General features: G+C 42.4%; 1 protein-coding gene across 1 annotated transcript in view; it reads left to right on the forward strand.

The window, feature by feature from the left end:
- The window catches only part of SVEP1 (sushi, von Willebrand factor type A, EGF and pentraxin domain containing 1), a gene marked incomplete at its 5' end in the record, with an annotated part of 79966 nt that overhangs the window by 50179 nt on the left and 4836 nt on the right, over positions 1-24951 (forward strand). Inside the window, 9 exons of the mRNA XM_010005461.1 lie at positions 253-3029; positions 4222-4447; positions 8055-8210; positions 10148-10211; positions 14033-14206; positions 15652-15828; positions 16637-16807; positions 21672-21767; positions 24541-24636. Of these exons, the coding sequence (XP_010003763.1) occupies positions 253-3029; positions 4222-4447; positions 8055-8210; positions 10148-10211; positions 14033-14206; positions 15652-15828; positions 16637-16807; positions 21672-21767; positions 24541-24636 (3937 nt within the window). The remainder of the gene's footprint in view (positions 1-252; positions 3030-4221; positions 4448-8054; positions 8211-10147; positions 10212-14032; positions 14207-15651; positions 15829-16636; positions 16808-21671; positions 21768-24540; positions 24637-24951) is intronic.

Here is a 24951-nt window from a genome sequence, read left to right on the forward strand (position 1 = left end):
GGTAAAGCAGAGAAAGTATTTTCTAAGTTTTGCCTTGTAAGACTTGAATTTTCTGGCTTTGATGGTGTTCTCAGCTTCCCTAACAGCAGAGTGCATCGCTTCAGGCAAGACATTCTGCTTCTGTTAATTGCATTAATGGGTAGCTGGGATTCAGCTAGAACCCAAACCAAGGGAGCACAAGAAATTATACTAACCTCCTATTACCTAAATAATGCAACTTCACTTCATGTCCCCATCTTATCTATTTTACAGGAAACTGGACACTTCTTTGAGGACCAGGCAAATTATCAGTGTGACTCTGGCTACCAGCTGGTTGGGAGTTCAGTGTTCATCTGCCAAGCCAATCGGCAGTGGTACAGTGAATCACCTCCTTACTGTGCTCCTCTCAGCTGTGGAAAACCACCACCCATCCAGCATGGCTACTCCAAGGGAGAAGCTTTTGATATGGGCTCCAGAGTTGAGTTTTTCTGTGATGAAGGCTATGAGCTGACTGGAGATGTTTCTTGGACATGTCAGAAGTCTGGGAAGTGGAACAAAAAGCAAAGCCCAAAGTGTGTGCCAACCAAATGTACAGAACCGCCCTTGGCAGAAAACCAGCTGGTCTTGAGGGAAGTGACTTACCAAGTTGGTGTGGTACAGTTCTCCTGCAAGGAGGGTTTCGTTTTGCATGGCTCCTCTGTACTAAAATGCTTGCCCTCTCAACAGTGGAATGATTCGTTTCCCTTCTGCAAAGTTGTACAGTGTCCTGCACCTCCATACATCCCCTTTGGTGATCCCTTGGCTTCATCCCTTCACTTTGGTAGCACTGTGAAATACATCTGTGTGGATGGGTTTTTGCTGAAGGGTGAGTCTACCATCAGATGCCAAGCTGATGGCTCATGGAGCTTGCCTTTGCCAGAATGTATTCCTGTGGAGTGCCCCCAACCAGAAGAAATTCAGAATGGCATTGTTGATGTGCAGGGCCTCACCTTCCTTAGCACAGCCCTCTATACATGCAAACCAGGCTTCGAATTGGTGGGGAACACAACTATCCTCTGTGGAGAAGATGGCCAGTGGCTTGGAGGAAGGCCAGCTTGCAAACCTATTCAATGCCAAAGGCCAAAGAAGATCCTCAATGGCAAATACTCATTCACGAACTTCCATTATGGTCAGACTGTTAGGTATTCCTGTGACAGAGGCTTTGAGCTCCAAGGGGAGGAAACACTGAGATGCTTAGAGACAGGGGAGTGGAGTACAGAGGTTCCTTCCTGCAAAGCCATAAATTGCCAGCCTCCTCAGCCCATCGAGAATGGCTTTGTGGAGGGTGCAGATTATAGCTATGGGGCCATGGTCATTTACAGCTGTGTGCCAGGCTTCCAGCTGTCTGGTCTTGCCATGCAGACCTGTGAAGAATCGGGCTGGTCTAGCTCCACACCAGCCTGCCTCCCAACAGATTGTGGTCTGCCTCCTCACATTGATTTTGGAGAGTACCTGCAAGTGAGACGTGGGGAAAGACGTTCTGATCAGGAAAGTGTTACAGAGCGTCCCCCCCTTTCACATACTTTACTGGCTGATAGTTTGAAAGACTTCAAAAGTTCCTTGAAGGAGGACAGTGCAGTGCAGCTCACAACCTTCTTATTTGGAACTATCATTTTATACAGGTGTTATTCAGGCTATGAGCTGGTGGGAAACCCTGTTTTAGCTTGCCAAGAAGATGGGGTGTGGAATGGCACTGCCCCTGCCTGTGTTTCAATAGAGTGCACCTTGCTGTCTCCCCCCAAGAACGGTTTTTTACATTTCACTGAGAACACATTGGGTAGCATAGTGCAGTACACCTGCAAGCCAGGGTTCACACTTGTTGGCTCTGACACACGACTGTGTTTGCCAAGTCGGCAGTGGAGTAACACAGCTCCATACTGCGTAGCAGTAACGTGTAACTCACCTCCCCGGCTTATGAATGGAAGTATAAGAGGGGAAAACTACACGTATGGGAGTGTTGTCTACTACGAGTGTGATCCTGGATACCAGTTAAATGGCCCCACAGAGAGAAGATGCCAAGAGAACCAGAAATGGGATGGCAGTGAACCAATTTGCATTCCTGTTTCCTGCAACCCACCACCAGTTTTGGAGAACGGTCAAGTGACTGGAGAGGAGTACACATTCCAGAGACATACAGAGTACAGCTGCAAGGAGGGTTTCCTGTTAGATGGGGACAGGACTAGAGTGTGCCTTGCAAACGGAAGCTGGAGTGGAATTGCTCCAGTTTGCAAAGCTGTGACCTGCCCTCTGCCACTGCCTCTTCCAAATGGGAGAATTAGTGGCTCAGACTTTGGCTTTAAGAAAGAAGTGCACTATCACTGCAACAAAGGATATAGCCTGCAAGGAGTGTCTACGCTTACCTGTCAGAGTGATGGTACCTGGAATTCAGAAGCTCCACACTGTGAGCCAGTCATTTGTGGACCTCCTGAAGACATTTCCCATGGCTTTCTCAATGGCTCAGGCTTTGCCTATGGGGAATTTGCTCAGTATGTATGCTTCCCTGGTTATGAGCTGCATGGCAATCCTTTACGGCAATGTTTGTCCAATGGCTCCTGGAGTGGAAGGCTTCCAGCCTGCCTACCCTGTCTGTGTCCTACACCACAGATTCAGAACGGGGTGGTTCATGGTACAAATTTCAACTGTGGGCAAAGTGTCCAGTTTGAATGCCTGGAGGGCTTCAAACTGCTAGGGCCTTCTGAAATCACCTGTGTGGCAGCAGGCAAGTGGAGTTCTGGGTTTCCTCGCTGTGGGCAGATTTCCTGCGGCTCTCCGCCCATCATCTCCAATGCATTTATCAACGGGAGCAGCTCTGCAGATGAGAACACCATTATCTATACCTGCTTGACAGGTTTTGTCATGCAGGGAAGTCCAGAACTGACTTGTGTGGAGACTGGAGTCTGGAAGAAGCCATATCCTAACTGTGAGCTGTTAAGCTGTGGCCCACCACCTTCTGTCCCAAATGCAGAGGTTCTTGGGAACGCTTACACCTATGGGAGCAAGGTCCAGTACAGGTAAGAATGTTGCTGCCATTCTGTTTCCATAAAATCTCTGAAGGAATGGAAATGGAAGGTTTATGCACCCTCAGTTAGTGCAGGTTTTTAAAAAAACCTTGAAGAAAAGTTTCACCCTATCTACACGCTCAGATTGACAAAGCCCACATTCCCATACACATATAAAATATTACTTGGACTACTGTCAAAGCTCCAGCAAGGGATTTCAGCCTGGTAGGCTGCACTCCTCCACTGCCTTTAGTTTCCCATTCCCTTTTGCATTCCTCTTCTCCTCCTCTGAAACACTAGTCTTGACATTCCGGTTTCCTGAGCAGGTGACAGCAACAGTCAACAGGCTGTACAATTTTTCTCCCCTTTTGACACTCCATTTACGTCTTAAAGCTGCTTCAGGTGCCTGTTGTAATATAGAAGGGCTGATCTCCCTCTTGTCCCATTTTCTGTACAGCAACACTGCACTGTCAGCAAGTGTCGCTGATGCAAAGTTACTCCTTTGTCAGGTATTGGAGGGGTTTTTCTTAATTTCCTGAAGTATGCATGCACACTGTAGATGTCTTTTTTCAAGGTGAGGAGTTCCTTGGCAGAAGGGTAGATGGATTTTTTGTCAGTAAAAGCAAATAATAGTATGGGACAGAACTGAGAAATGGCATATAGATTAGTTTAACACCATCAGTCATTTCCATGCATCTTTAACAAGATGAAGGGATTGCTTGTGTCTGCCTTTCTACATGTGCAAGTCAGCTGAGTTGTTCTTGGTGAAGCACCATGTAAAACTGAATGAATCAGCCTTAGATATCTAAGCAAATGGCCTGTGGTCAGCCTGTGGCTTGGCTTGTTCTTGGAAGAAGGTGAGATCATCTTGAGAATTGCTTGGCACTCACGCACTGTTTACGTAACCTAACCCCTCCTTGCAAAGGGAAGGGCAGTGCAGGAAATGTGTTTGTTCAGTACCCTCCAAGCACTACAGTCACCAACTGACTTTCCATTGTGGTGCTGCAGCAGCATGAAGCAGCTGGAAATGAAGTCTGAAGCTTCTAGCTCTTGCAACAGAATAAACTCAGTGCAGGCATGCTCCTTACAGGGTTACTTTGAAATCCTAAGGTGTGCTTATGAAAAGCTAATAGTGAAGACTGGCTGTATGACTTTGTAATTTCTAGCTGTGTCTCTATGGTCAGATCTTCATGCTATGTTGCAGATGCCTGGAAGGCTACTCAATGGTGACAGAGATGGATGTATGCATTTGCCAGGAAGATGGACAGTGGTCTCCTCAAAGTATTTCCTGTTGCCCCGAAAAGTGTCCCCTTCCAGGAAATATCACCCGTGTAATCATCCCTGGGGACAACTTCACTGTGAACACAAGCATCACTTTGTCATGCATAGAAGGCTATACTCTGGAGGGAGCAAGCACATCTACATGCAAGGTATAGTTATTTGCACTATTTTATTGTGCTCACTTTGTTCAATTCAAGAGTCCTCTTCCTTAGCTTTTGGCCCTTTTGCACACAATTAAAAAACCTAGCACAATAATTCTCTTAGTCATGGCATCAGCTGCGTATATTTCTGTCACATCTTGTCAAATTCTGTTTGTACATCTGCCCACAACTGATGTTTTCCAATCTGAAGTAAAAGCAGCTATACAGATTACACTTGGATTTGGTATAATGGGTTTTTTTGGGGTAGATATCAACTTTATGCAGCTCTAGAATGTCTCAATTTATTTTGAATATGCAAATAGAAAACATGATGATTGTTCTTTTCAGCAACTTACTTGTGTATGTTTATGTAAATGATGTTCCTTCTATGACTAGGTCCGTGCTGGCTTCAGATTTTCATTGTTGGCTCAGGAAGATATTTAAAACTAATGAGCTTCCTATAAGACCAGAATATTAGTTCTTGTCCTGTTACTGTGCAATTTCAGAAGTTGTGCTTCAGAATGCTAAGTGTAATCTGGTATCTAGAATAATGAAGTGGAAAATACTCAATATTTGGATGCATGTGCTGTATAAGCTTATGGTATCCTGTTATCCCTGTACTCTGAAGCAACATTGTGGACACTGGCCTATTCTGCCATGCCAAAGAATTATTGATCTGGTAGCAAGAGTGTGAAGTTGATTTTATGGGAAATGGACAGTAAGTCTTGATAGCATGGATCATACTGATGTAAGAAGAAAACTGTAGTGGTCACTCTAAATATGACTTTCAGAATTTAATTTATATTCACTGCGCTTTCAAGGTGAAGGTGGATACCTGATACAATTTTGCATGTGTCTCAACTTATATCCAGAAGCATAATGAGAAAAAACAGACTATAACAGCTGCAGTGGTACATTAGCTAAAGGGTTGTGACTTTTCCAAGTCTGTCACCGGCCTTCTGAGAGAAATCATCTCTTTTGCAACTTTGAATTTTGAGGGCAGGACCCATGAGGGCACTTGTCATCCAAAGGCATAGTTCTTCAGTTCTTCACTCTCAGACTGGAATCTGAGTTAGGTAGTAAGCTTCCTGTATCTGTGTGTGTAACCTTCTAGGAGAGGAAGGTCTCTGAGAGGATATGGGGGATTTCTGAGATTGTGGGCCAAGGCATGTCCAAGGTGTGTCTTGTGGATCTAGACCTTTGTCTGCCTGGGACTTCAGATAAGAGTAGCCTTTTTCTGGCTGACTCATAAGAGTAATGCTCTTATGGCTATTACCACTTACGTTAAAGATAATGAGATGAAAGGAATAGCTTTTAAAATGGAAGAACATGTAGCCTTGGGGAATTTCAGCTTTTCTGCTGTGTGTTTTGATTCATGTTCCTAAAAGGTCTTGATCTTTTCCTTTCAATGTGTGCTTGTGAAAATTTCATCACATTACTGTAATTGCATTCCTGAAAGGAGTTCAAATGCAGAAATTAATGTTCATTGTATCCACTTGGCATGAAAATTATGTGATCTATCTGACAATGGTTGAGAGCTGTACAGGGTTCCTGCTTTTGGGCTTTTGTTTTCAATTGTCTCCTAGCCTTTAGAGCCAGCTTCAAGACTGGCTTCTTCCTTTCCACACTACTGTCAGGCAGTCCTGATCAACAAATGCCTGTCCCTAGGAGGCAAGCATGACACTGGGGGCGAGATATCTTCAGAGCCAAGGACTGACTGTCACTGTGAAGCTTTAGCTGGGAATAGTATTAACAGCAAAACAGCAATTGCCCCCCAGCTGTAGGGGAAAGAGGCATGAGCTGAAGGCCCACCCACAACTTTAAGCTAAGGATTAAAAAACACCAAACAAACAAAAAAACACACCAACAAACCACAAACAAACAAAACACCAAACCACACAAACCATGGCTGTATCCACCAGCACGTGAAGACCCAGACCACTTCTCATGAGGTGCCACTGCAGCATGTACAGCACTGCCCTCCTGAATTACCATGCTGAGCTGTTGGAGCTGGTGGTGAAATGTGTCCAAGGATCTAAAAGTGGCATGGATCACACTCTGTCACCTGCAGCTCACTATCCATGGAGATTAGGAGGTGAACTTCTCTTATCAAAGCCAACCCCAGACATTCACAAGTCACTCATTGGAAAAAGGGACAGCAAAAATGGCATAAGAAGGTGAGGAATGTGGACTTGGTGTCCTCCCCATTGTACCTGGGACAGCAGAAAGAGCGGAATTTATTTTAAGAGAACCTTTTATTTAAAGGAATACTTGAAAGGAAGAGCATAGGCTGTAGAGGGGACAAAGTGGGGGCATTAGGGTCACAGTGTGACAGGAGGTTGTGGGATGTGGGCCTACAAGAAAGCTGAGGAGGGACTTTTTACTAGGGCATGTAGTGAGAGGACAAGGGGTAATGAATTAAAACTTGAAAAGGGGAGATGTAGATCAGACATTAGCAGGAAATTCTTTGCCATGAAGGTGGTGAGGCACTGGAACAGGTTGCCAGAGGAGTTGTGGATGCCCCCTCCCTGGCAGTGTTCAAGACCAGGTTGGATGGGACTCAGAGCAACCTGATCTAGTGGAAGGTGTCCCTGCCCATGCAGGGGTTGGATCTAGATGATCTTTAAGGTCCCTTCCAACCCAAACCATTCTACGATTCTATGATTCTGTGTCCTGCAAAATACAATACGATTGCTCCAGTAAGAGCAGTTATTAGATTTCCATGTGTTGACTATCAGAACTATAAATCATGTATTTCTTCTTCAACTGAAAACCAGTGCTGCCCTTTAGAAAAGCATTCCTTCTATAAAATTTCAGGGAATAAATCATGCCTTATACTTTTTTAAATTATGTCAAAGATTTCTAATGATTGTGTGCAGAGCTCTTTTTCTCCAGAATAACAGGCAGCACACATTTTAATCCACTATGCAGCTGCAGAAATTTGAATCCTCTGTATGTTAAAGAGCACACATCCTCATAATTTGTGCTAGCAACCTCTTGTTGCATTAGCTGTTGACAGCCTTGACTTAAGCTTGTCTGTACATATGAGAAAAGCTAAGCATGTGTTTTTGCAGAATCAGCACTTCAGAAGTAAAGGTTTTCCCCTAATTTTGCTGCTTCACAAGTCTGTGGAACTAGGAGTAGGTATTTGATGAGTGTCTCTTCAGTTTTCAGACTTCCCTTAGAGGGTTTGGGAAGGCAGCTGAAGCATTTAGCCATGGTGTTAGACATTCAGGCAGGAAAGATGTAAAGAACGTAGAATCAGGCAGCTGTAGTTTTTGCTCTTCTGCTGTGTTCCCTGAGCTATCAGATGACCTTGTACAAGTGAACTTGCTTTTCCAAGCTTCTGTTTTCCCATTTACTTTTTGTTGCTTCTGTCTTGTAAGTCTAAGATGTATATTCCTGCCAAAGCTGAGCTCCGGCCTATGTTGACATCTTAAAAGTGTTACTTTAATCACTGAATTTCATAAAGGATTGCACAGGTAATATTACATTAACCACATCTGTGCACCCACAAGCACTGAATATTTCTATGATTCTCTTTACTTTTTTGTTTAGAAATGAATTAGGCTTGTAAAGTGATGCCTTCACACTTCTAATCGTATTTATTTTTCAGGAAAGTGGCATTTGGGTGCCACCGTTTTCTGATGACATCTGCATTCCTGTGTCCTGTGGGACCCCAGAGACTCCAGAGCATGGATTTGTGGTTGGCAGTAAATACAATTACAATGATGTGGTTCTTTATAAATGTGATTCTGGCTATGATTTACAAGTAAGCAAGCTCAAATCTCCAGCACAGTATACCTTTAGTTGTCATTTTCAGTTCTTACATGAAGACAGTAAGAATGTTTTATGTTGGTCCATATTGATATATTCCCTTAACTGCCACAGAAGTTGGCAGCTGTTGTTGTTATTATGTAGAATGCCTCTAGTCTATCTGGGATAGACCTTGAATGACTTAAGGGTATAATTAAGCAAACAAGTCCATCCTGTTCAGAGATAACTGTTCAGCAGATATTTTTCAGTGTTGCTTAGTTTTTTTAATAAAAGTTGTTGAAGCCTTATAGAAGGACAGCATTATATATACTTGTTACCATAAATCACTGAAAAGTGGGTTTTCTCATGTATTGCTTTTTTGAACTGGTGGTCTGGCCAGAGTCAGACTGCACTCTTCTCTCAGTTTTGTAATGTCCCAAGCATTAGATTTGCTCCATTGTGCCTTTCAGACTCAAAGCTCCTGATAAACTACTCTGACATCAGTTCTATGACAATGCTAGATGCTATGAAAGTGCTATCACTTGCTTTAGTTAAGCAAGGAGATTCCAGTTAGTTCCATGGCAGCTTCATTCCTGGATGATGGAAAAAAGAACAAAGTTCTTTCCTGTCCATTGTTTTTATTAAGAGCATTGGGCACTTATCCCCACCTGAGCTCTGGAGCAGCTCTGCTGTCCCATTATCAGGACTCAAGCTAGCCAATTCAGAGCTGCCATAGGTGTGTTTTCAAAAGCTCCAGTAAATTCAGGAAGTAGGTTTCTGAGGCACTACGTGGCCTCCACCATCCCCAGGTGGTGGCAGAGTAGGGCCAAGTTGTGTCCAAAGGCATAAGGTGGTGAGGTGTCTCCAGGACAGAGGCTGGCTATTAATGCTGTGTTTTAGGAGTACCAAGCAGAGTGCAGGATTGTGCTTCCTTTGTACTTTTGTGGCATGAAAAATAAATTAAAATTAAAATAAATAAATTAGGAACTTCACATGTATGAATTTACCCAGTTGGGAGTGAATTACTCAATTCACTGAATTCACTCAGTATAAAAATGAGAGTTTAGAGAACACTTAGGTAGCAGCAAATTTAATTTGCATTATGTTGCTGTGTATGTAATGTCACTTGAGACAGAGGGGTAGTTAGGAATTTAGATGGATACCTAGAATGGCTGTTGCAAGTAATTTTTGGAGGTAATAAGCCAGTGCTTTCATACAGTAGAAAGTCCTTCCAAACTTTATATGCCAGCTTTGCCACCCAGCGTCAATCAGGCTCCCTGCCGTTGAAGAGAAGTCCTGCCTTTTTTCCTTTGGGAAGCAAAGTCCATTGTGTGATGACATAGAACACTCATGTCAAACAGCTGCCCTTGTCAGTGGGTTTGCTTTGTAATGAAAGTACATTACTTCAGGGAACAAAGCTAAACATTGTTCTTCCCATCTTGGAATAGAATAAGAAATAAATCCGAGGCTATTTACTGGCTGTAAAGCCTGTACTTAAGAAAGAAATAGCATTATTTACAAGCAAATTTAAAGAATGAGTGTTTGGGATGTGGTCAAAATCAGTATGTTATGTTTATAAAACAGAAAGTTGTACTGTTGTTGAAAAAAATGCTAGCAGATTTTCTGTAGGAGAGTCCTGGAAGGAGAAGACTTGTCATCATAACACATTCCTGGCACAAGAATGGTAAAACTGACAAGAAAGATGATACTCCAGGGAGCAGGACAAGAGAACTAACTTGCCCCAGAAACCTTTGGTCTATAAACAATACCCATCACTTTGCAGGAAGGAGTTCTGCCCTAAATTCTGCTACTAGACTTTGGCTAAAGCATTTAATACTTTATATGGGCACATATGAAGAGAAAAAGTACTGGCCTTGCTGAATACTAGAGCTGATGAGAGAAAAGAGTTGTCTGAGTGAAGTGGTACTTTGAGCATTTCCTTCTGTTCCACAGGGTGATGCAGAGCGGACTTGCCAAGAAGACAAGTTTTGGAGCGGCACGGTGCCAGCATGCAGAAGTATGTTCCACAAGAGTTAATGACTTCATGTCAGTCAGGGGTGATTTTACCCAAAGAAAACAGTAATGCTAATTTTGCTTTGTAACTCTTAAAAAAAATTTTTGTACATATCACTGATAGCCTGGAAGAGTTTCAGAATTGCTGGTGTCTGCAGGTAACAGTGTGAAGGAAATCACTACACCTTTCTGCCTTGCTCATGTATCTCTAAGAAAGCTGCGCAAACAGCTTCCAAGTTTAAATACTTCTGACACTTGAGACTGTGGTTTCCAGCATTAGTGGGGACTTCTGAACATGTTCATTGCCAGGAGCTGCAGGTACTTAGCATCCTAAGATGCAGCTTAGCAATCTCAATTGTCAAAGGTACTTGACTTTCCTGAGATGTGTGGTGCAGTGCCAAAATAGGAGTTGTCTATATAAATACTTATGTGGACTTCAGCTGTTGGCTGTTATTGTAAACAGTGGAATTTCCGAAGGCTCCCTGCCAGCACAGCCATAATAGATTTTGTCTTTTAACAGGAACTGGAAGCACCAAGCATGATACTGTTCTGCTACTTAGGAGCAAATACCTAGGATTTCCCAGATAAACACTGTGTTCTTTCCCTGTTCATCACAGTATAACCTATGGAGGACCTGTGCACAGGACAAGCCATGTGTATTATGTCTGATAGGAGCATAATCCTTCTGTTATAGGAGTATCGTGTGGACCCCCGGACACAATAGAAAATGGATCTTTTCAGGGAGAGGAGTTCCTCTTTGGCAGTGAGGTTTTTTACAGCTGTGACCCTGGCTTTGAGCTACAGGGACCAAGCCGAAGGATTTGCCACGTTGACAAGAAGTGGAACCCCTCCGCCCCTTCATGCACGCGTAAGTAGCAAACAGAGCTACATGGTGGCAGTTTTCCAAAAGCTGGGGAGCAAAGTGAGGGAGTGCTTTTTCTGGCTTCCTCCCAGTCTCCCCCTCCAGTTGGAGGGCTGTTAACAGCAGGAGTCGAAGGAAAAGCCAGCAGAGAAGTTCTCATTGGCAGCTAGTTCCTATTGGAATGGAAGGGAGCTACTTTTGGCACATTAAAATGGCACAGGCATAGAATTGTGCTCAGGTCAGCAGGGGAAGAGTGTGACATGCTGCATTTGATTCGCCTTGCAAAAGGGCTTTAGACATCAGGTGTTGGGATGGTTTGTCTCTGCCACGCCAAGGCAAATCATCCTAGCCATTCTCTAGTCTGGAGATCAAATCTTGGCTCCCTGTGCAGCAGAAGGTGACTAATTGTGGGAGCATGGAAAGAAGTATTCAGTACTTAGTTCATACAGTTTATAAATAAAATGCAAAGATTTATAAACTTTACCAATAAATCATTTCCCATCTTCTCATGGTGATGTCATAGTCCTACCCTTTGCCTTCTTCTCTCTCACATTTGACCATTTTGCCTGGTCTCCACAGTAAGTGTGGAACAGGAAGCAAGATCCTTCTTAACTATCATAATTTTTCTTGGGTACAATCTTGAGATCTCCTTCTCCTGTAAAGGGAGCAAAGGAAACTGAAAATGCAGCCTCTAGCCTGCTTGGAAGAAGTATTCTGGATCACTCTGAACACTCCCCAGAGCTTACAACACCATCAGATACACTTGGGCACATGCCCTTTCTGGTGTCTGCAACCTGAGACCGAGGAGAGAGGGCAAGCAAGGCATTTTATAACCCTTCTCCATATAATACTTACCAGCTTCTTTCTTCTATATTTCTGTTAATTCAGTGCTGTCAGCATGTAACAGATAGAATGGCCTTTGTTGTCTGTATAAAACCAAACAACTTCCTCCTCTCCTAGGAATTGATTGTGGGCTGCATCCCTTGATAGAAAAAGCAGAGGCCATTTCTACAGGAAGCACATACAGAAGTAATGTAAGCTTTGTGTGCAGCTCTGGATACGATCTTGTTGGGCCCCAGAATATCACATGTCTTGCCAATGGGAGCTGGAGCAAACCCTTTCCATTGTGTGAAGGTAACTGCTTTTGTAGCCTGGCACATTCCAGTGTGGGATAAGCAATAGCTCCTCCCTTATGCATGCACATCATTTGATCCAGGGATTGAGCTGCTTCCAGGGAACAATTCTGTTATGTGCATTAAAAATGATGCATCAAAAATTAAATATGTCACAAGGAGCAATGCCTGTTATGAAGCTAGAAGAGGCTTAGACATAATTTTTCCTAAGGTTTTATTCAGCAGTTTAATTAGTTTAGTGAGAAATAAGGTTACTTGCCATCTCAGAAAGCCAAACCTCTAACAAAAGATGATGGACTGTGAGGACAAGTAACTTTTCTCCCAGCAGCCTTCTGTAGTCAATTATTAGGTTGATACTCTCTTTCTGAACTTTAAACGCCAAGGACAGTCCCAGCAGCTCAGCCTTTAGCCTCCACACTGCTCATATGAACAAACACCATGAATGCTGGATAATGTACCATTTTGCAAATCACTGCTTTCAGATGTTCCTTTAGGAGGTCCTGTTGCTCGTGCCAGCAGAATGAGCACTGAGCAAGAGCAGTCTGTCATATGGAGTGAGCCGTAGGGTGTTGAAACAGATTTGTCAACACAAAAAGAGAACAAAAACTTATGATTCCGAGTTGGAACATTTAGCCCATATTGTTGGACATCTTTGTTCAAAATGTAAAACATATAGAAGCTTACTAAATTGCAGTACCATTAAGTGTGAGTGTTCTCCATGCCTGTCCTCTTTGCCATGAAAACAGAAGGTCTGTGCCTCACACTTTTTCTTTACTATCAGAAACACACTAGTTGATTTCTTGCCAATCACACTTCCTTTGAGGCTGTTCTTGTCTCTGCTGCATATACCTTGCAAGCTAGACCCAGCATCCATGTTGCTATCTCCACACCCTGCTGCACACACAGATTCAGAGAGGACCTCCATGCTGGGACAACTTCAGCGAAGTAAGATAATGATCTTCTACTCAAGGAAGGTTTCCTGTCAGCAAAGTCATAAAAACTGCATGAGGTCTAGGGACCATCAGATGAAATGTTGAGCAACCACACAATGAATGGGATCATTGTGCACTACACTGCCCTAGTGCTTTACAGGCCTTATAATAGCAACCTGAAAAATTGATAGAGCTCAGTCACATCAGAGAGGAGATCTCTAGTACCTAGCCACAAACCTAAGAAAAGTCACTGTAGCAGTGCTGAACAGGTGTCAGGAGACAATCTTGAACAAGGTTGTGCACAGATACCTCATTAACCCCTGTCTTCCTCTTGCCTGATAGCCTTGTGACTGGCTGATAGTTTAATCTTCAGTCATTGCATTACACAGACTGCCTTGTGTATAGCAGTGGTAACTCAGCTTGGACTCTCCGTCTGCTGTCTTCAGAAAACACAGCTGAGAATCTTGAGGGAAGCAATTAGTAGTATTAATGTCAGCATCTTGCACCACACCCATCCTGCACCTCATGTGATATTTCTTGCCAAGTAAAGAGTTAGCGTGCAAAGGGCTCCCAGTTTATGCATTATCTCTCGGTGGCAAGAAAGAATAATCTCCATGTTCTGTTCTACTGACCTCAGTAGGAAGTCATAAATGTGTCCTCTCCTCCCCACCACTGCCACATTTTGAAAAACTCGTGGCTCTGGCTTTTCTTCATCACTAGGAGGAGCTCCTTCCCTAGTTTTGCTACATTTCCTTCCCAGGGCTACTAAACTCTCCTTTAACGCTCTTTTTGATTTATTGGTCTGTGACTGTTACTTTATACACATTGTGTAATTCAGGAATTGTTACAAGTCCAGGTCTAATATAAAAGTGAATTAATGAGAGCTCTTCCTTTGCAGAGACCAGATGCAAAGTTCCAGTTCCCTTGCTGAATGGGAAGGCAATTTATGAAAACAATACAGTTGGCAGTACAATAGCATACTTCTGTGAGGGGGGATACAGCTTGGAAGGGGAACCAGAGGCAGAGTGCACAAGAGATGGAAGATGGAGTAATCCCTTGCCTCTCTGTAAACGTGCGTGTTTGCTTTGTAATGAAAAGGTCATCTCAATTTGTAAGCGTGAAAGTCTAAGCTGCTCTTCATTTAAACGGACAGCTAACGAGAGCAACTTCTGCAGATCTTTGTGGAAATGTACTGTAATTTTCTTCCGAAGTGGCCATAAGCAGAATTTGTCACTTGCTGTTTAAAAAATTTGTGTAGCCTACATTGGGAAGTGTGTTGATGTGCATCCCATTTTTACAGAGGAACAAAGGGAGCAGTTACTGAGCCATGTTAAAGTATTAATGTGCCTGAGTGTATTTTTGTGAGAGTAAAACAATGAGCTGTGCTCTGCATAGCTTCCTTTAGTTGGAAAGCTGACATAAAATGGAGTAAATTGTAGTCAACGACTTGATATATGAGAAGCAGGGGAGAGAAAACTTTGGAGGCAAAAGGGAAGATTTTTGTCTTCAGCTGACTGTTGAGAAGGTGTAAAGAAAAAATAGCCACACTTTTCTTGGAGGTGCATGGTGGTAAGATGAGAGGCAATGGACACAATTCCAATAAGGGAAATTCCAATTAAGTAACTGAAACTTTTTGCCATTATAGCAAACACAGAAACAGGGCCAGAGAGAATGTGAAATCTCCATCCTTGGAGATACTGAGATTTCATCTGGTTGAGTCCCAGAAAAACTTCTGACCTAGTTGGCTCTGCTTTGAGAAGGAGGCCTGACTTCATGGCTGCATCCGTTGTTCTGTGATGCTGTGAAAGAGCACCATACTCACAGGTGCACTGTACACACACACCCACAGTAGCATTCCTTGTTGGTGTATGTGTCTGTAACTGGCTTTAACATCTATTATAGTCTTGAGGTGGTTAATTGAGGCACAATTTTGTCTTACAAAGGGCACACAGAATTTTAATTTCAGAAAACTGGCATCACTCTCTGCTGTATGTAGAGCCCAACCTTTTCCACATTCATGATGAGGTAACAGACCATGTAAAAATAACTCAACAAGCTTACAGTCAGCAAGATTCTCAGAGAAATTCTGAACTCTAATGAATGTTATTGCAAGTCTCTGCTCAAACACTTTGATTTTTGCTGTGGTCCAGCCCCTCAGAACAAGAAGTAGGATAGGTCTCTCTTTTTTATAGTAAGGTTATGGTGAACAGGAATGGGAAGAGAGAATGGTTTGGTAGTAATAAAAAGGATAGTCCCTACATAAATCATTAGTATTCCTTCTGCTTCAGTAGACTATGGTAGCAAGCCACATGACAGCAGAGAATCAAACCTTTTATTATTATTTTATGACTCAACTCACATAACTGGACCTGAAATTACAAATTGGACTAGTGTGCATGCATTTCTATTGCTTTTCTTGTTTAATTTTGAAGTTTGCCAAAACTATTCTAAAGTTTTATCTTCTTCCATCCCTTTTTCCTCCCTTCTTCTTTTCCCTCCTACTCTTTCTATGAACAGCAAACCCATGTCCTGTGCCTTTCATAATCCCAGAGAACGCCCTTCTGTCTGAAGTGGATTTTTATGTTGGTCAGAACATATCCATCAGGTGCAGGGAAGGGTACCAGCTGAAAGGGCAGTCTGTGATCACCTGTAACGCTGATGAGACCTGGACTCCAGCAACAGCTAAGTGTGAAAGTAAGTACACAAGATTCAGTTCTGCAGGGGCTTGGTACTTTCCAGAGGGCTGGTGAGGAGAGCTGCATCCCACAGAAGAGTGATAGCACGGATGTGTCTGCAGAGCAGACACCTAGATGCAGCTATTCTGGGAGAGGAGAGCAGTTGCCTCCTATTGTCATTTGGAGAGGCTGGTCACTCTGAGAGATCCAAGCACATACAGGCAACTTAAGAAGCTGTACAGAAGAGCTATTTCTTTGTTTGTTCTAACACAGTTGTTTCTTTAAAAGGATCCAGAATATATCTATGTGGATTGATGCCTCAAGAGCTATCTAGTAGACCTTACTGTAATTTTCTTCTTGATTTACCTTTTGCAAGCACTGCAGTGGGGATTGGTTGTTGGATACCCTGAATACCCTGAGAACTATTCCTTTGAGGTTATGGGTAATGAGATGAGCATTGTAGGGAGAGGTCCTGTCTATTACTGTATTTATTGACACTGATAGAAGGCATAGTATCTTTTTGCAGGCATGGCTAAAAGCTTTTTGGCTTCTTGCAAGCAGTATTGTTTAGTTCAAACAGTGACATGACTTCACCCTACAAGCCCAGTCTCATGTATGTACTGGCACCATCTGGAAGTTTCTGGTATGTAGGTACAAGTTCTCCCTGTGAACGTCTGCACCATGAAGAAGTCCTCCTTACTGGTTTCGTATCAGAGGTGTCTCTCTGACACCTCCCAGGTCTTTTTTGCAAAGCACTGTGCCCAGGATTAGAAACTCTTGTGTTGGCACTGCAGCTTATCAGCCTCTGGATGATTTCTTTTCTTTAGAGATATCTTGTGGGCCCCCAGCTCACACAGAGAATGCTCTGATTCGTGGCAGCTTCTATCAGTATGGAGACATGGTCACTTATTCATGCTACAGTGGGTATATGCTGGAGGGGCCCCTGAGGAGCGTTTGCTTAGAAAATGGAACCTGGACAACACCACCTACCTGCAAAGGTAAGTCTTTTTTATGAAGAGAAACATATGTTAGCTTGCCATAAGCATAGAGGTGTCATCCTAACTGCAACAAAAATAAAAGTGAATTTTTTGCTAGTTTCAGTGCAGTCATGGTTTCACCCAGGGCATTTAAAGGAAAGGGTATTTCTTTATTTGCAGGTGGAAGAGAGAGCTTACACAATTTTTCTCTTCAAGTCCTTGCTACTCTTACAGTTTCTTTTGCTACAATGTTGTATTCCACACCTAAGATCCTCTCTTCTTACATCTTTTTGGGAGAAAGTGATAGATCCAGTGATCTTTCTGACATGCTGAGCTGTTTCAAGTAGGCGCTGTGAGTCAGGTTTTCACACTGCAGAAAACAAAAACATCCAATAGGTGCTTCATCTCACTTAGTTTAGGCCTTGGCAGCTCCAGAAAATTGTTTTGCAGTTAAATACTTATGGAAAGATTGATAGAAGTCACTAAGTAATACACAGTAATACTGCAGAAATTTCATGGTTTTATCAAAATACCGAAGGCAAATTCTCTTGTCGCATACCGACAAGAAAATGTAACTTTTTGGTTTACTGAGCAAAAAAATGCACTTGTTTAAGTTACAGGATTAACTCTTCTACACAGAATATTCAAATAGTTGAAATGTTCTGAATTAAAAGTGGAGAAAACATAACAAAAAACATAGAAGATATTATTAAGTAAACAGTTTAAAACAGATATGAGTATCTTCAAAGACCTTCTTAAACCAAGGATGAGCCATAGCAAAAGGGTTCTGGGGTCTGAGTGTTTGGATGAAAAAGACATTGCCATCTGCCATTTCCTTATTAGAGGCTTGACTAGCTGCCTTCTGCCAAGTAGCCATAAGGAGCCGAGTTGGATGTACCCTGAAGTCTTAATCTCAGATGCTATAACAGCAACCATACTACACACTGAGCTGTACATATTTTGTGTAGAAACATGACTATTCAAAACAAAAAAACTTAGAACACATCAGTGGCCAGACCCGTTCCCTAAGCTCAAGAACTCCCATGGAAGAGGAAAGGTGCCAAAATGCTGATCTGGGAACATAAGAGTCATCATCAAGGTTGTCAGATCTGTCTCTCAACCTGCAAGTCTCAGCTCCCCATGCTGAAAAAAGAAGGTTCAGTATTTCCTCCTTCCTTAACTATTTTCTCTTTAGGTCAGAAGCCCTTTGAAGATGGAGGATTCTACACTGTACTAAGCCTGACTTACCAGGGTCCCCTCGTTAGTTTTTTGTTTAAATTCTGACAGCAAAATATTATGAATGTCAAGACCTAGAAAAGCTGAGTTGCACCAGTCTGTGAAAGCAGGCACTCTGTTAAAACCCTGTACCTTACATTTGTTATTGCCTTGCCTAGAAATCATGGATTAGCAGATCATTTTAAAGAGACCCAGAGCCAAAGAACTGGGCTTGTAACTCCTGAAGTTCAGGAATAGAGAAGCTGCTCCTGAAAAACAGATTTCTCCTGGTTATGTGAATGTGGCCTGTCATTGTCATGAAGAATCGCCTGTCAATTAGCCAAGGGGAGAGGGTTTACAGTAAAAGCACCTGAGTTACTTCAGATGTCAAGAGGTATCAAATTTATACTGCCAAGGCAGCAAGCCTTTTCTGAAAAGTTTGCCAAGTATCTTGTAATTGTTTTTCTAAACTGTGGTGGCTACAGAATTCAGGGGATCTGTGCACAATAGCTACTCTACCTAAGCTATTTTTATATTATTTCTTCAGATTGTAAGGCTTAAAATTCTTCAACTGCACCATTAGTATCAACAGCTTTACTTTTTATTCTTATTTAGTACATATCAGTTTCACAGAACCCTACTTTATGCCAAGAGCTGTAGTTTCCTCCTAAAAGAGGTTCTTGCCACTGTTGCTAGCAATCTGGAAGGGCTGATGCATGAAGCACTGTCAAACATTTCCTGTTTGCAATACTGTGGAGTCTATAGAGCTGTTCAGAGGAATAGATATTAGGGAAAATTATTTAAAAAAAAAAAAAGTGATGAGGTAGACAGATGATTAGGGTGTAGTACAGGAAAACAGAACAGAATGAGCTGCCTTTTGGTGTCTTGAGGGAGAGGTATAACAATTCTCCCCTCCCCCCTTCCTCTTTTCATCTTAAAGGGGAACAAAAAAGGACTAAAGATGTTCCTGAGGGGACCAACACATGACACATGTCAAAATAATCTTTCAAAACTGCTTTATAATTCATTTGAGAGATTTGCCTAACAAAAGGCCTACAGGACCCAAGCCTTTGTGGTCTACATCAGAAGCAACATAAAAGCACTCTTTGTAATGACTCATGTTGCACTTCTTGTTTTTAGCTCTGTGAGTTGATTATTAATGTGTCCTAAGCCTGCTTGAAACATTCTGGCCTGGTTGAACAGGTTAGTTAATGCAAATATTATAATTAAAAAGCAGACTTCATAAGCTTCTTTGGGAGAGGACTCACCACAGCTGCACTTGCCTGAATCACTGCTGGTTAGAGGCTGCAGGACAGATTCTGATCTGAGTTTCAGGGGTGAGAAGTATTAGCCTGGATCTACTGATCATAAACACCCGCAGGATTCAGCAGGCTGCACAGATGCACACATCTTGTGACTTCAATTTTTAATGTCTGAAATGCTCTAAAATCTGTGTTGCCTCTTGGCTCTCTGCCCACATCTTGGTGACTGGGAGTGGTTAAGTGTGGAGCTGCTGAAAAAAAAGTTCATACCCCAACAGCAAATGAGCATTATGAGGGAGCAGCTAAGGCACGGAGGAAATTGTTCACTTGTAACAACAGAGATCAGCTACCACTAACTGAAGTCACGGCCAGTGGTTCCCATTCTCTCTCCACTAAATCAGGACTGCATTTTCCCTTTTTGCTTTTACAGTAGCTAAGAAAGAGAATGAGATCCCAGTGCCTAAAGACTTTCTCTAGTCTTGTCCATTGAGTGAAAACTAATCCCCAAAGCTACAGACACAAAGTCTGTGCCTGCCTAAACTGGTGTATAAGAAGTGCACACTTACAGGTGATACTCTTATTCAGTCAGGGCCTGGGTGGAAATCTGGGAAAAATCTCTTTCTGAGATCCTGAATCACTGATCAGGATGGAGCTGCCATCAAAAACTATTTATCTTAACTCATTAAATATTCACATTATCTCCTTTGACCGAGAAAATAAATTTCAGAGACCATTTTTAATGGGCTTTGAATTTAACATGGGCTATCATTTATGCACAAACCTTTTGCCTCCCATCCCATTATACATTCATGGGATGTTGCTCTAAGTGGTGTGGATCACACAAAGCTTTAAATGGTTTTTGATTCAGCTTTCATGATTTTTCATTGCACAAAGAAAATCTGCTTGGCACTCTATTCTGCTTTAGGCAACACCCAGAGACCAGATGTCTGCATAGTCATACATATCTTTACAACAAAATTGTTCAAAATACATGTTAAATATTGCAATTTCTATGAACCTGCCAGGGTCTAAGGTCTCTTTCCTGTCTCATTATCAGCTGACATTTGATGGGAAGGTTCTTGAGATTGAAAATAAAACAGGAAAAGCTTTGGCTGCATTTCAACAGACTCCAAGCTGTAGCTGGCAGCTTGGCATGGCTTAGCTCTAAGAGTAACTCAAGTTTGGCTCTAGCAGGGAAAGATTTGCATTCGTTCCAATGTGGAGCTCAGGTCTGAACATTGTTTCAGTGTTCTAAAAAAAATGTTTTTATTTAATACTAACACTGAACAAGTTCTGAAACAAAGCCTAACTTTCAAGGTTAAACTCTTATTTTGCTCACCTAGTAATTAATTAAAGATAGGATGCAATTTACAGTTCAGACTGAGTTTTCTGAGGCTAGTCTGTACTCATAACTACCAGTAATTAGAAGTTAATCTGATTACTTATTTGTTCTATCGTATCACCTCGAAGCCACGATTTTTGATCTTCTGTATATAGTATGTAAACCAACATGACAAGGATTGTACTTCCTCCAATAATCTTTCAGTCTAATGTGTTTGTATTTAGCTTGTCACCTGATTTTTTGAAGTAGTCCTGCTTTTCCTGGATGTATATTCCAAGAAATGTGCAATGTCATAGAAACAATAATGAAGTCAAAGCCTGTCCAGTCCAGGCAATATATTGGGGTAGCATGATAGATTCAAGTTCAGATTCCTCACTTCCATGATCAAGTGCTTACTATTAACAAGTGTGTAAACCAAGGAGTACCAGACCGCATGCATGCTAAGTGAGGTTTATAGTAATACTTTGGGTTCCACAGGTAAACACTTCACTGTGCCACTGCTGCACCCTTGTTGGTGCCTCCTCATTAGGCTGGAGGACAGTGCAACAACAATTGCTTGTTCTACCACAGTGTTTAATCTTACCTTCAACAAGCCCTATATTATGTCAGACAGCGTTATCTTGGTGCCTCCTACCAAGATTAGAAGAAAGCTTGATTTTATTTTAGACTTAATTTAAAAGAGGAGGGGAAAAAAGAGCAATAGTTTTTGGGGAGGACGGGAGGCTTTTGTTTTGTTTTATAAAAAAGCTGATAAAGCATAGCGTCAGCCTTGAAACCATTGTCCAAACAATTTAACCAACTACACTAAAAATGTCTTAGGTTTTCATTCTTGCCATGGACAACTTGTGATTGTCTTAAAGGGTTCCCATACTGCTGCCCATACTATCTAGTCAGACACACAGAGCCAGAAAATTATGTAGCCCTTGAAACTAAAGTCAAGTTACATTTTTGAACTTCACTACATTTGTTTGCTCTACTTTAAACTGCAAAGATCTGTGCAAGATGCTGAATCACTAAGCTTCTAATTAACCGTCTCAAGTTTATAATGAAACTTTATTGTTTTTAGCTGTCTGTCGGTTCCCATGTCAGAATGGTGGCATCTGTGAGAGACCAAATGCCTGCTCATGTCCAGATGGCTGGATGGGTCGCCTCTGTGAAGAGCGTAAGTGTATTATCCTCAAGGATGTTGTTGGAAAGACTAGTGAATTTACTTCGGTGAACTGGGTGGGAAAATCAAAGACATAAGATCTGAAAACATAAAGATAATTATTTTGTTCTACTTGGTGAATTAGAGAGAGCAGAAACGACTGATTGCTTGATTCTAGAGCAATTACCATCTCCTGACATCTCCAAACAAAAACAAGCCTTTTTTTAATTGATGTGATTTTGTTTGTGGTTGCTCTTTCATTGTGGTTGAAGAACAGCTTGCTTCAGTTCTCCGAAGTCTGTATGTAATAGCAATACGTGATCGTTTCAGGGAAAGAACAGGGGTTAGAACAGAAGAGGTCTGAGTGTTCTGCTGGTGGCTGTATTAGTTTCTTGGCTTCCTTTTTTACCAGTCTGAGATTATGAACCTGATCGGTTTGTGTTCAAATAATACAACTGTGTCACCTTTTCTATGCTGTCCTTCCTGACTGGTGTACCTCTATCCCATAAGTTCTGGGCAGGCTTTTATCTGGCCTGGATCTCTGAATAGTTTGTAAACTGTTTCCATCTGCTTCTGATGGAAACATCTGTCCATTCCATCTGTCTCCTGGGTTTGTCATATTATCTGTGTGATACAGGGGGTGCTAGTTTGTGCCATGTTTCCCATTTTCTTCATGGTGCTCTTAGCACAAGGAATGTGGAGGACTAACCCTTTCACACAAGTGTATCTGCAGCATGAGAAGCCTTATTACTCTACACATATTTAGGCATGGGCCTATGTGGATGGAGAAGAAAAGTACCCTTTCTGTAGTTAGTACTCAGTGTGGACCTGATGAAAAGCTGTAGCATGTCCAAGAACATTTGCAGCTGAGTTGATGTCACTGTCCCTGGCTCTGAACATACACAGAGACTTATGAAAAGATGAGCCACCTCTTCCTGTAGTTCATGGAGAGCAGTGTGGTTTGAGCATTTTGTTAGGTAAATGTATCACATCTTAAACTGGTCCTCTGAATCTACCTCTGCAGCTTTCAGGTCTTCTCTGTGGCAGTGTCCGTTCCACATGGCACAAATTAGCATAGATGCAGAATGAGAAGAGGTTCAGCAAGTTTTGTGCTTCTGACAAAACAGAAACTCCAGTTATGTAGTGCATTCCCACAGCCCCTTTTTTGCAGTCCCTTTGTCAGTACCACCACAGCCAGACATGCAAACTCAGCCCTGTATGCTTCACAGTTTCAGCAGAAGAGGACTGAGCCCTGTGTTTAATATGCTACCATTTATTTCCTTGCCATACCATTAGTAACGGTATTAATGCATTCCTCAGGATTAGAGAACAAATTTTATGCCCCCAGTCATTTTCATCTGTCATCCCAATTCAAACCATTTCCCTGTGTGATAAAAATGAACAGGCAGCTGACCAGTGAAATCACACTTTATGCAGATAAAAGCACCAGCTCTCTCTTTGGTTTTTGCTTTTTTTCCCTTTATTTTGGCAGAGGTGGTGAAGAGAGGGGGAAAAGAATTCCCATAGTTTGTTAGTTCCATCTCAATTTTGCCATGTTGCTTGTCAAGCAAGGTGCACCAGTGGACAGAAAAGATAGGTTTAGTCTTTGGACTTGAGGGTCAGTTCTGAAAGTCAAAGGGATTTATGAGTGCTAGCACTGGGCACTGATCTGTCAGGATCAGGCCACAAGTGAGGTCACAGAGCTCTAACAGAATTCAGCCACCTTGTAGCTCACAGTACAATTCACAGATGACAAGATAGATTCATCCTCCTGAGAGAGGCCTGACCACTCTAAAAACCATACAGAGCCTTATAAGTGTAATGATACAGACAAGTATTTCTTGGTGATATGGGTTAGTCCTTTGAGCTCCAAGGAAGTTCAATATTCTTTTCTTATCCAGGCTGACTGCACCTGCTTAGCTTAACCTCTGCTGTGCAGCAAAAGAAGATGAACCTCTGCATCAGTCCTCTAAAGTTCCTATCCTCCATCCCAGTATAAAACTACTGGAAGTGCCACTTAAGGGTCCAAATTTGAGACCCAAATAAACTGTAGCTCTTGTTTGCACAAGTGCTGTTTCAGTTGGTTTAGTGCAGGTGGTAGTTTTGTGAAGGTGCTTAGGTCACCAACAGGATACATGTTGGACACTTTTGAAGATCTGCTCCCAGGAGCAGTATAGCTTGCTCAGTGCTCAGTTCGGATGCCATCAGCTCTTTGGTGTCTGCTTTGTTTCTTCCCCAAAACTTCCAGCCACCGTCAACCTGTTGCACCCAAAGCACCTTGTATCAAAGATGCCTTTCCACTACGGACTTGTGGTGCCACCCCTCTCAGCATGTTTTCACTGACCCAGACCAAGTGCTATTCTATGGGTAATGCCTGGATCACTGGTTTAGCATGTTACATTGTGGGACCCTGGGGAATCCACAAACAATCTAATTGGTTGTTATTAAACCATGAACTGATTTTGTTAGCTATCATCACAGAAGTGGGCTATGTCTGTGGATATTACATGTGAGAAGCAAGCAAACAGCCCTGCTCATTTCCAGTGAGCATGGAGCCTGGAGCCTAGAGCCTGAAAGACTCTAGCAATTGCTCCAGCCTGTCCATTTCACAAAATTTCTGCTTTCTGGCCACCATGCCAGTCATATTTGCTGCTCGTGCCTCAACTCACATGCAGATACTTTGAGGCATAGTAGTTTTTCATTAAACAGCATTTCATTTCTTGTACACTCTTTTCTTTGTTCTCATGGAAGATAATTCTTTTCATTTGTTCTCTTCTTCTCTCCTTAGCAATATGCATTCTGCCATGCCTCAATGGGGGTCGCTGTGTGGCCCCTTACCAGTGTGACTGCCCCCCAGGATGGACTGGATCACGCTGCCATACAGGTAAAGCTGCTTTCACCTGCATTTTTTTTCTCATTGTTTGTGACTGTGCTATCAGTACCTAGCACAGCTCACTAAGGACTCTGCAGAACTACTGAGCTTCTCACAGGAAAGCACAGGGCCTGTGACAATATTCATGGAGGATTTGCTGTTCCCAGCTACTATTCTCAGAGTAGTCCCTGATGAGTCTTAAAAATCCCCAGAAAAGCTTGGTGCCAGAAGAGACAACCAGCATTCACAAGAGTGCCCTCTGCAAAAAGCAGTGCAGAGGTGAGGTTTGCCAAAGAGAAGAATAAAACTAGACTGTCCATTCCAAGA

This window comes from Chaetura pelagica, unplaced genomic scaffold, assembly GCF_000747805.2.
Source record: "Chaetura pelagica isolate M959 unplaced genomic scaffold, ChaPel_1.0 scaffold349, whole genome shotgun sequence".
Lineage (NCBI taxonomy): Eukaryota > Metazoa > Chordata > Aves > Apodiformes > Apodidae > Chaetura > Chaetura pelagica.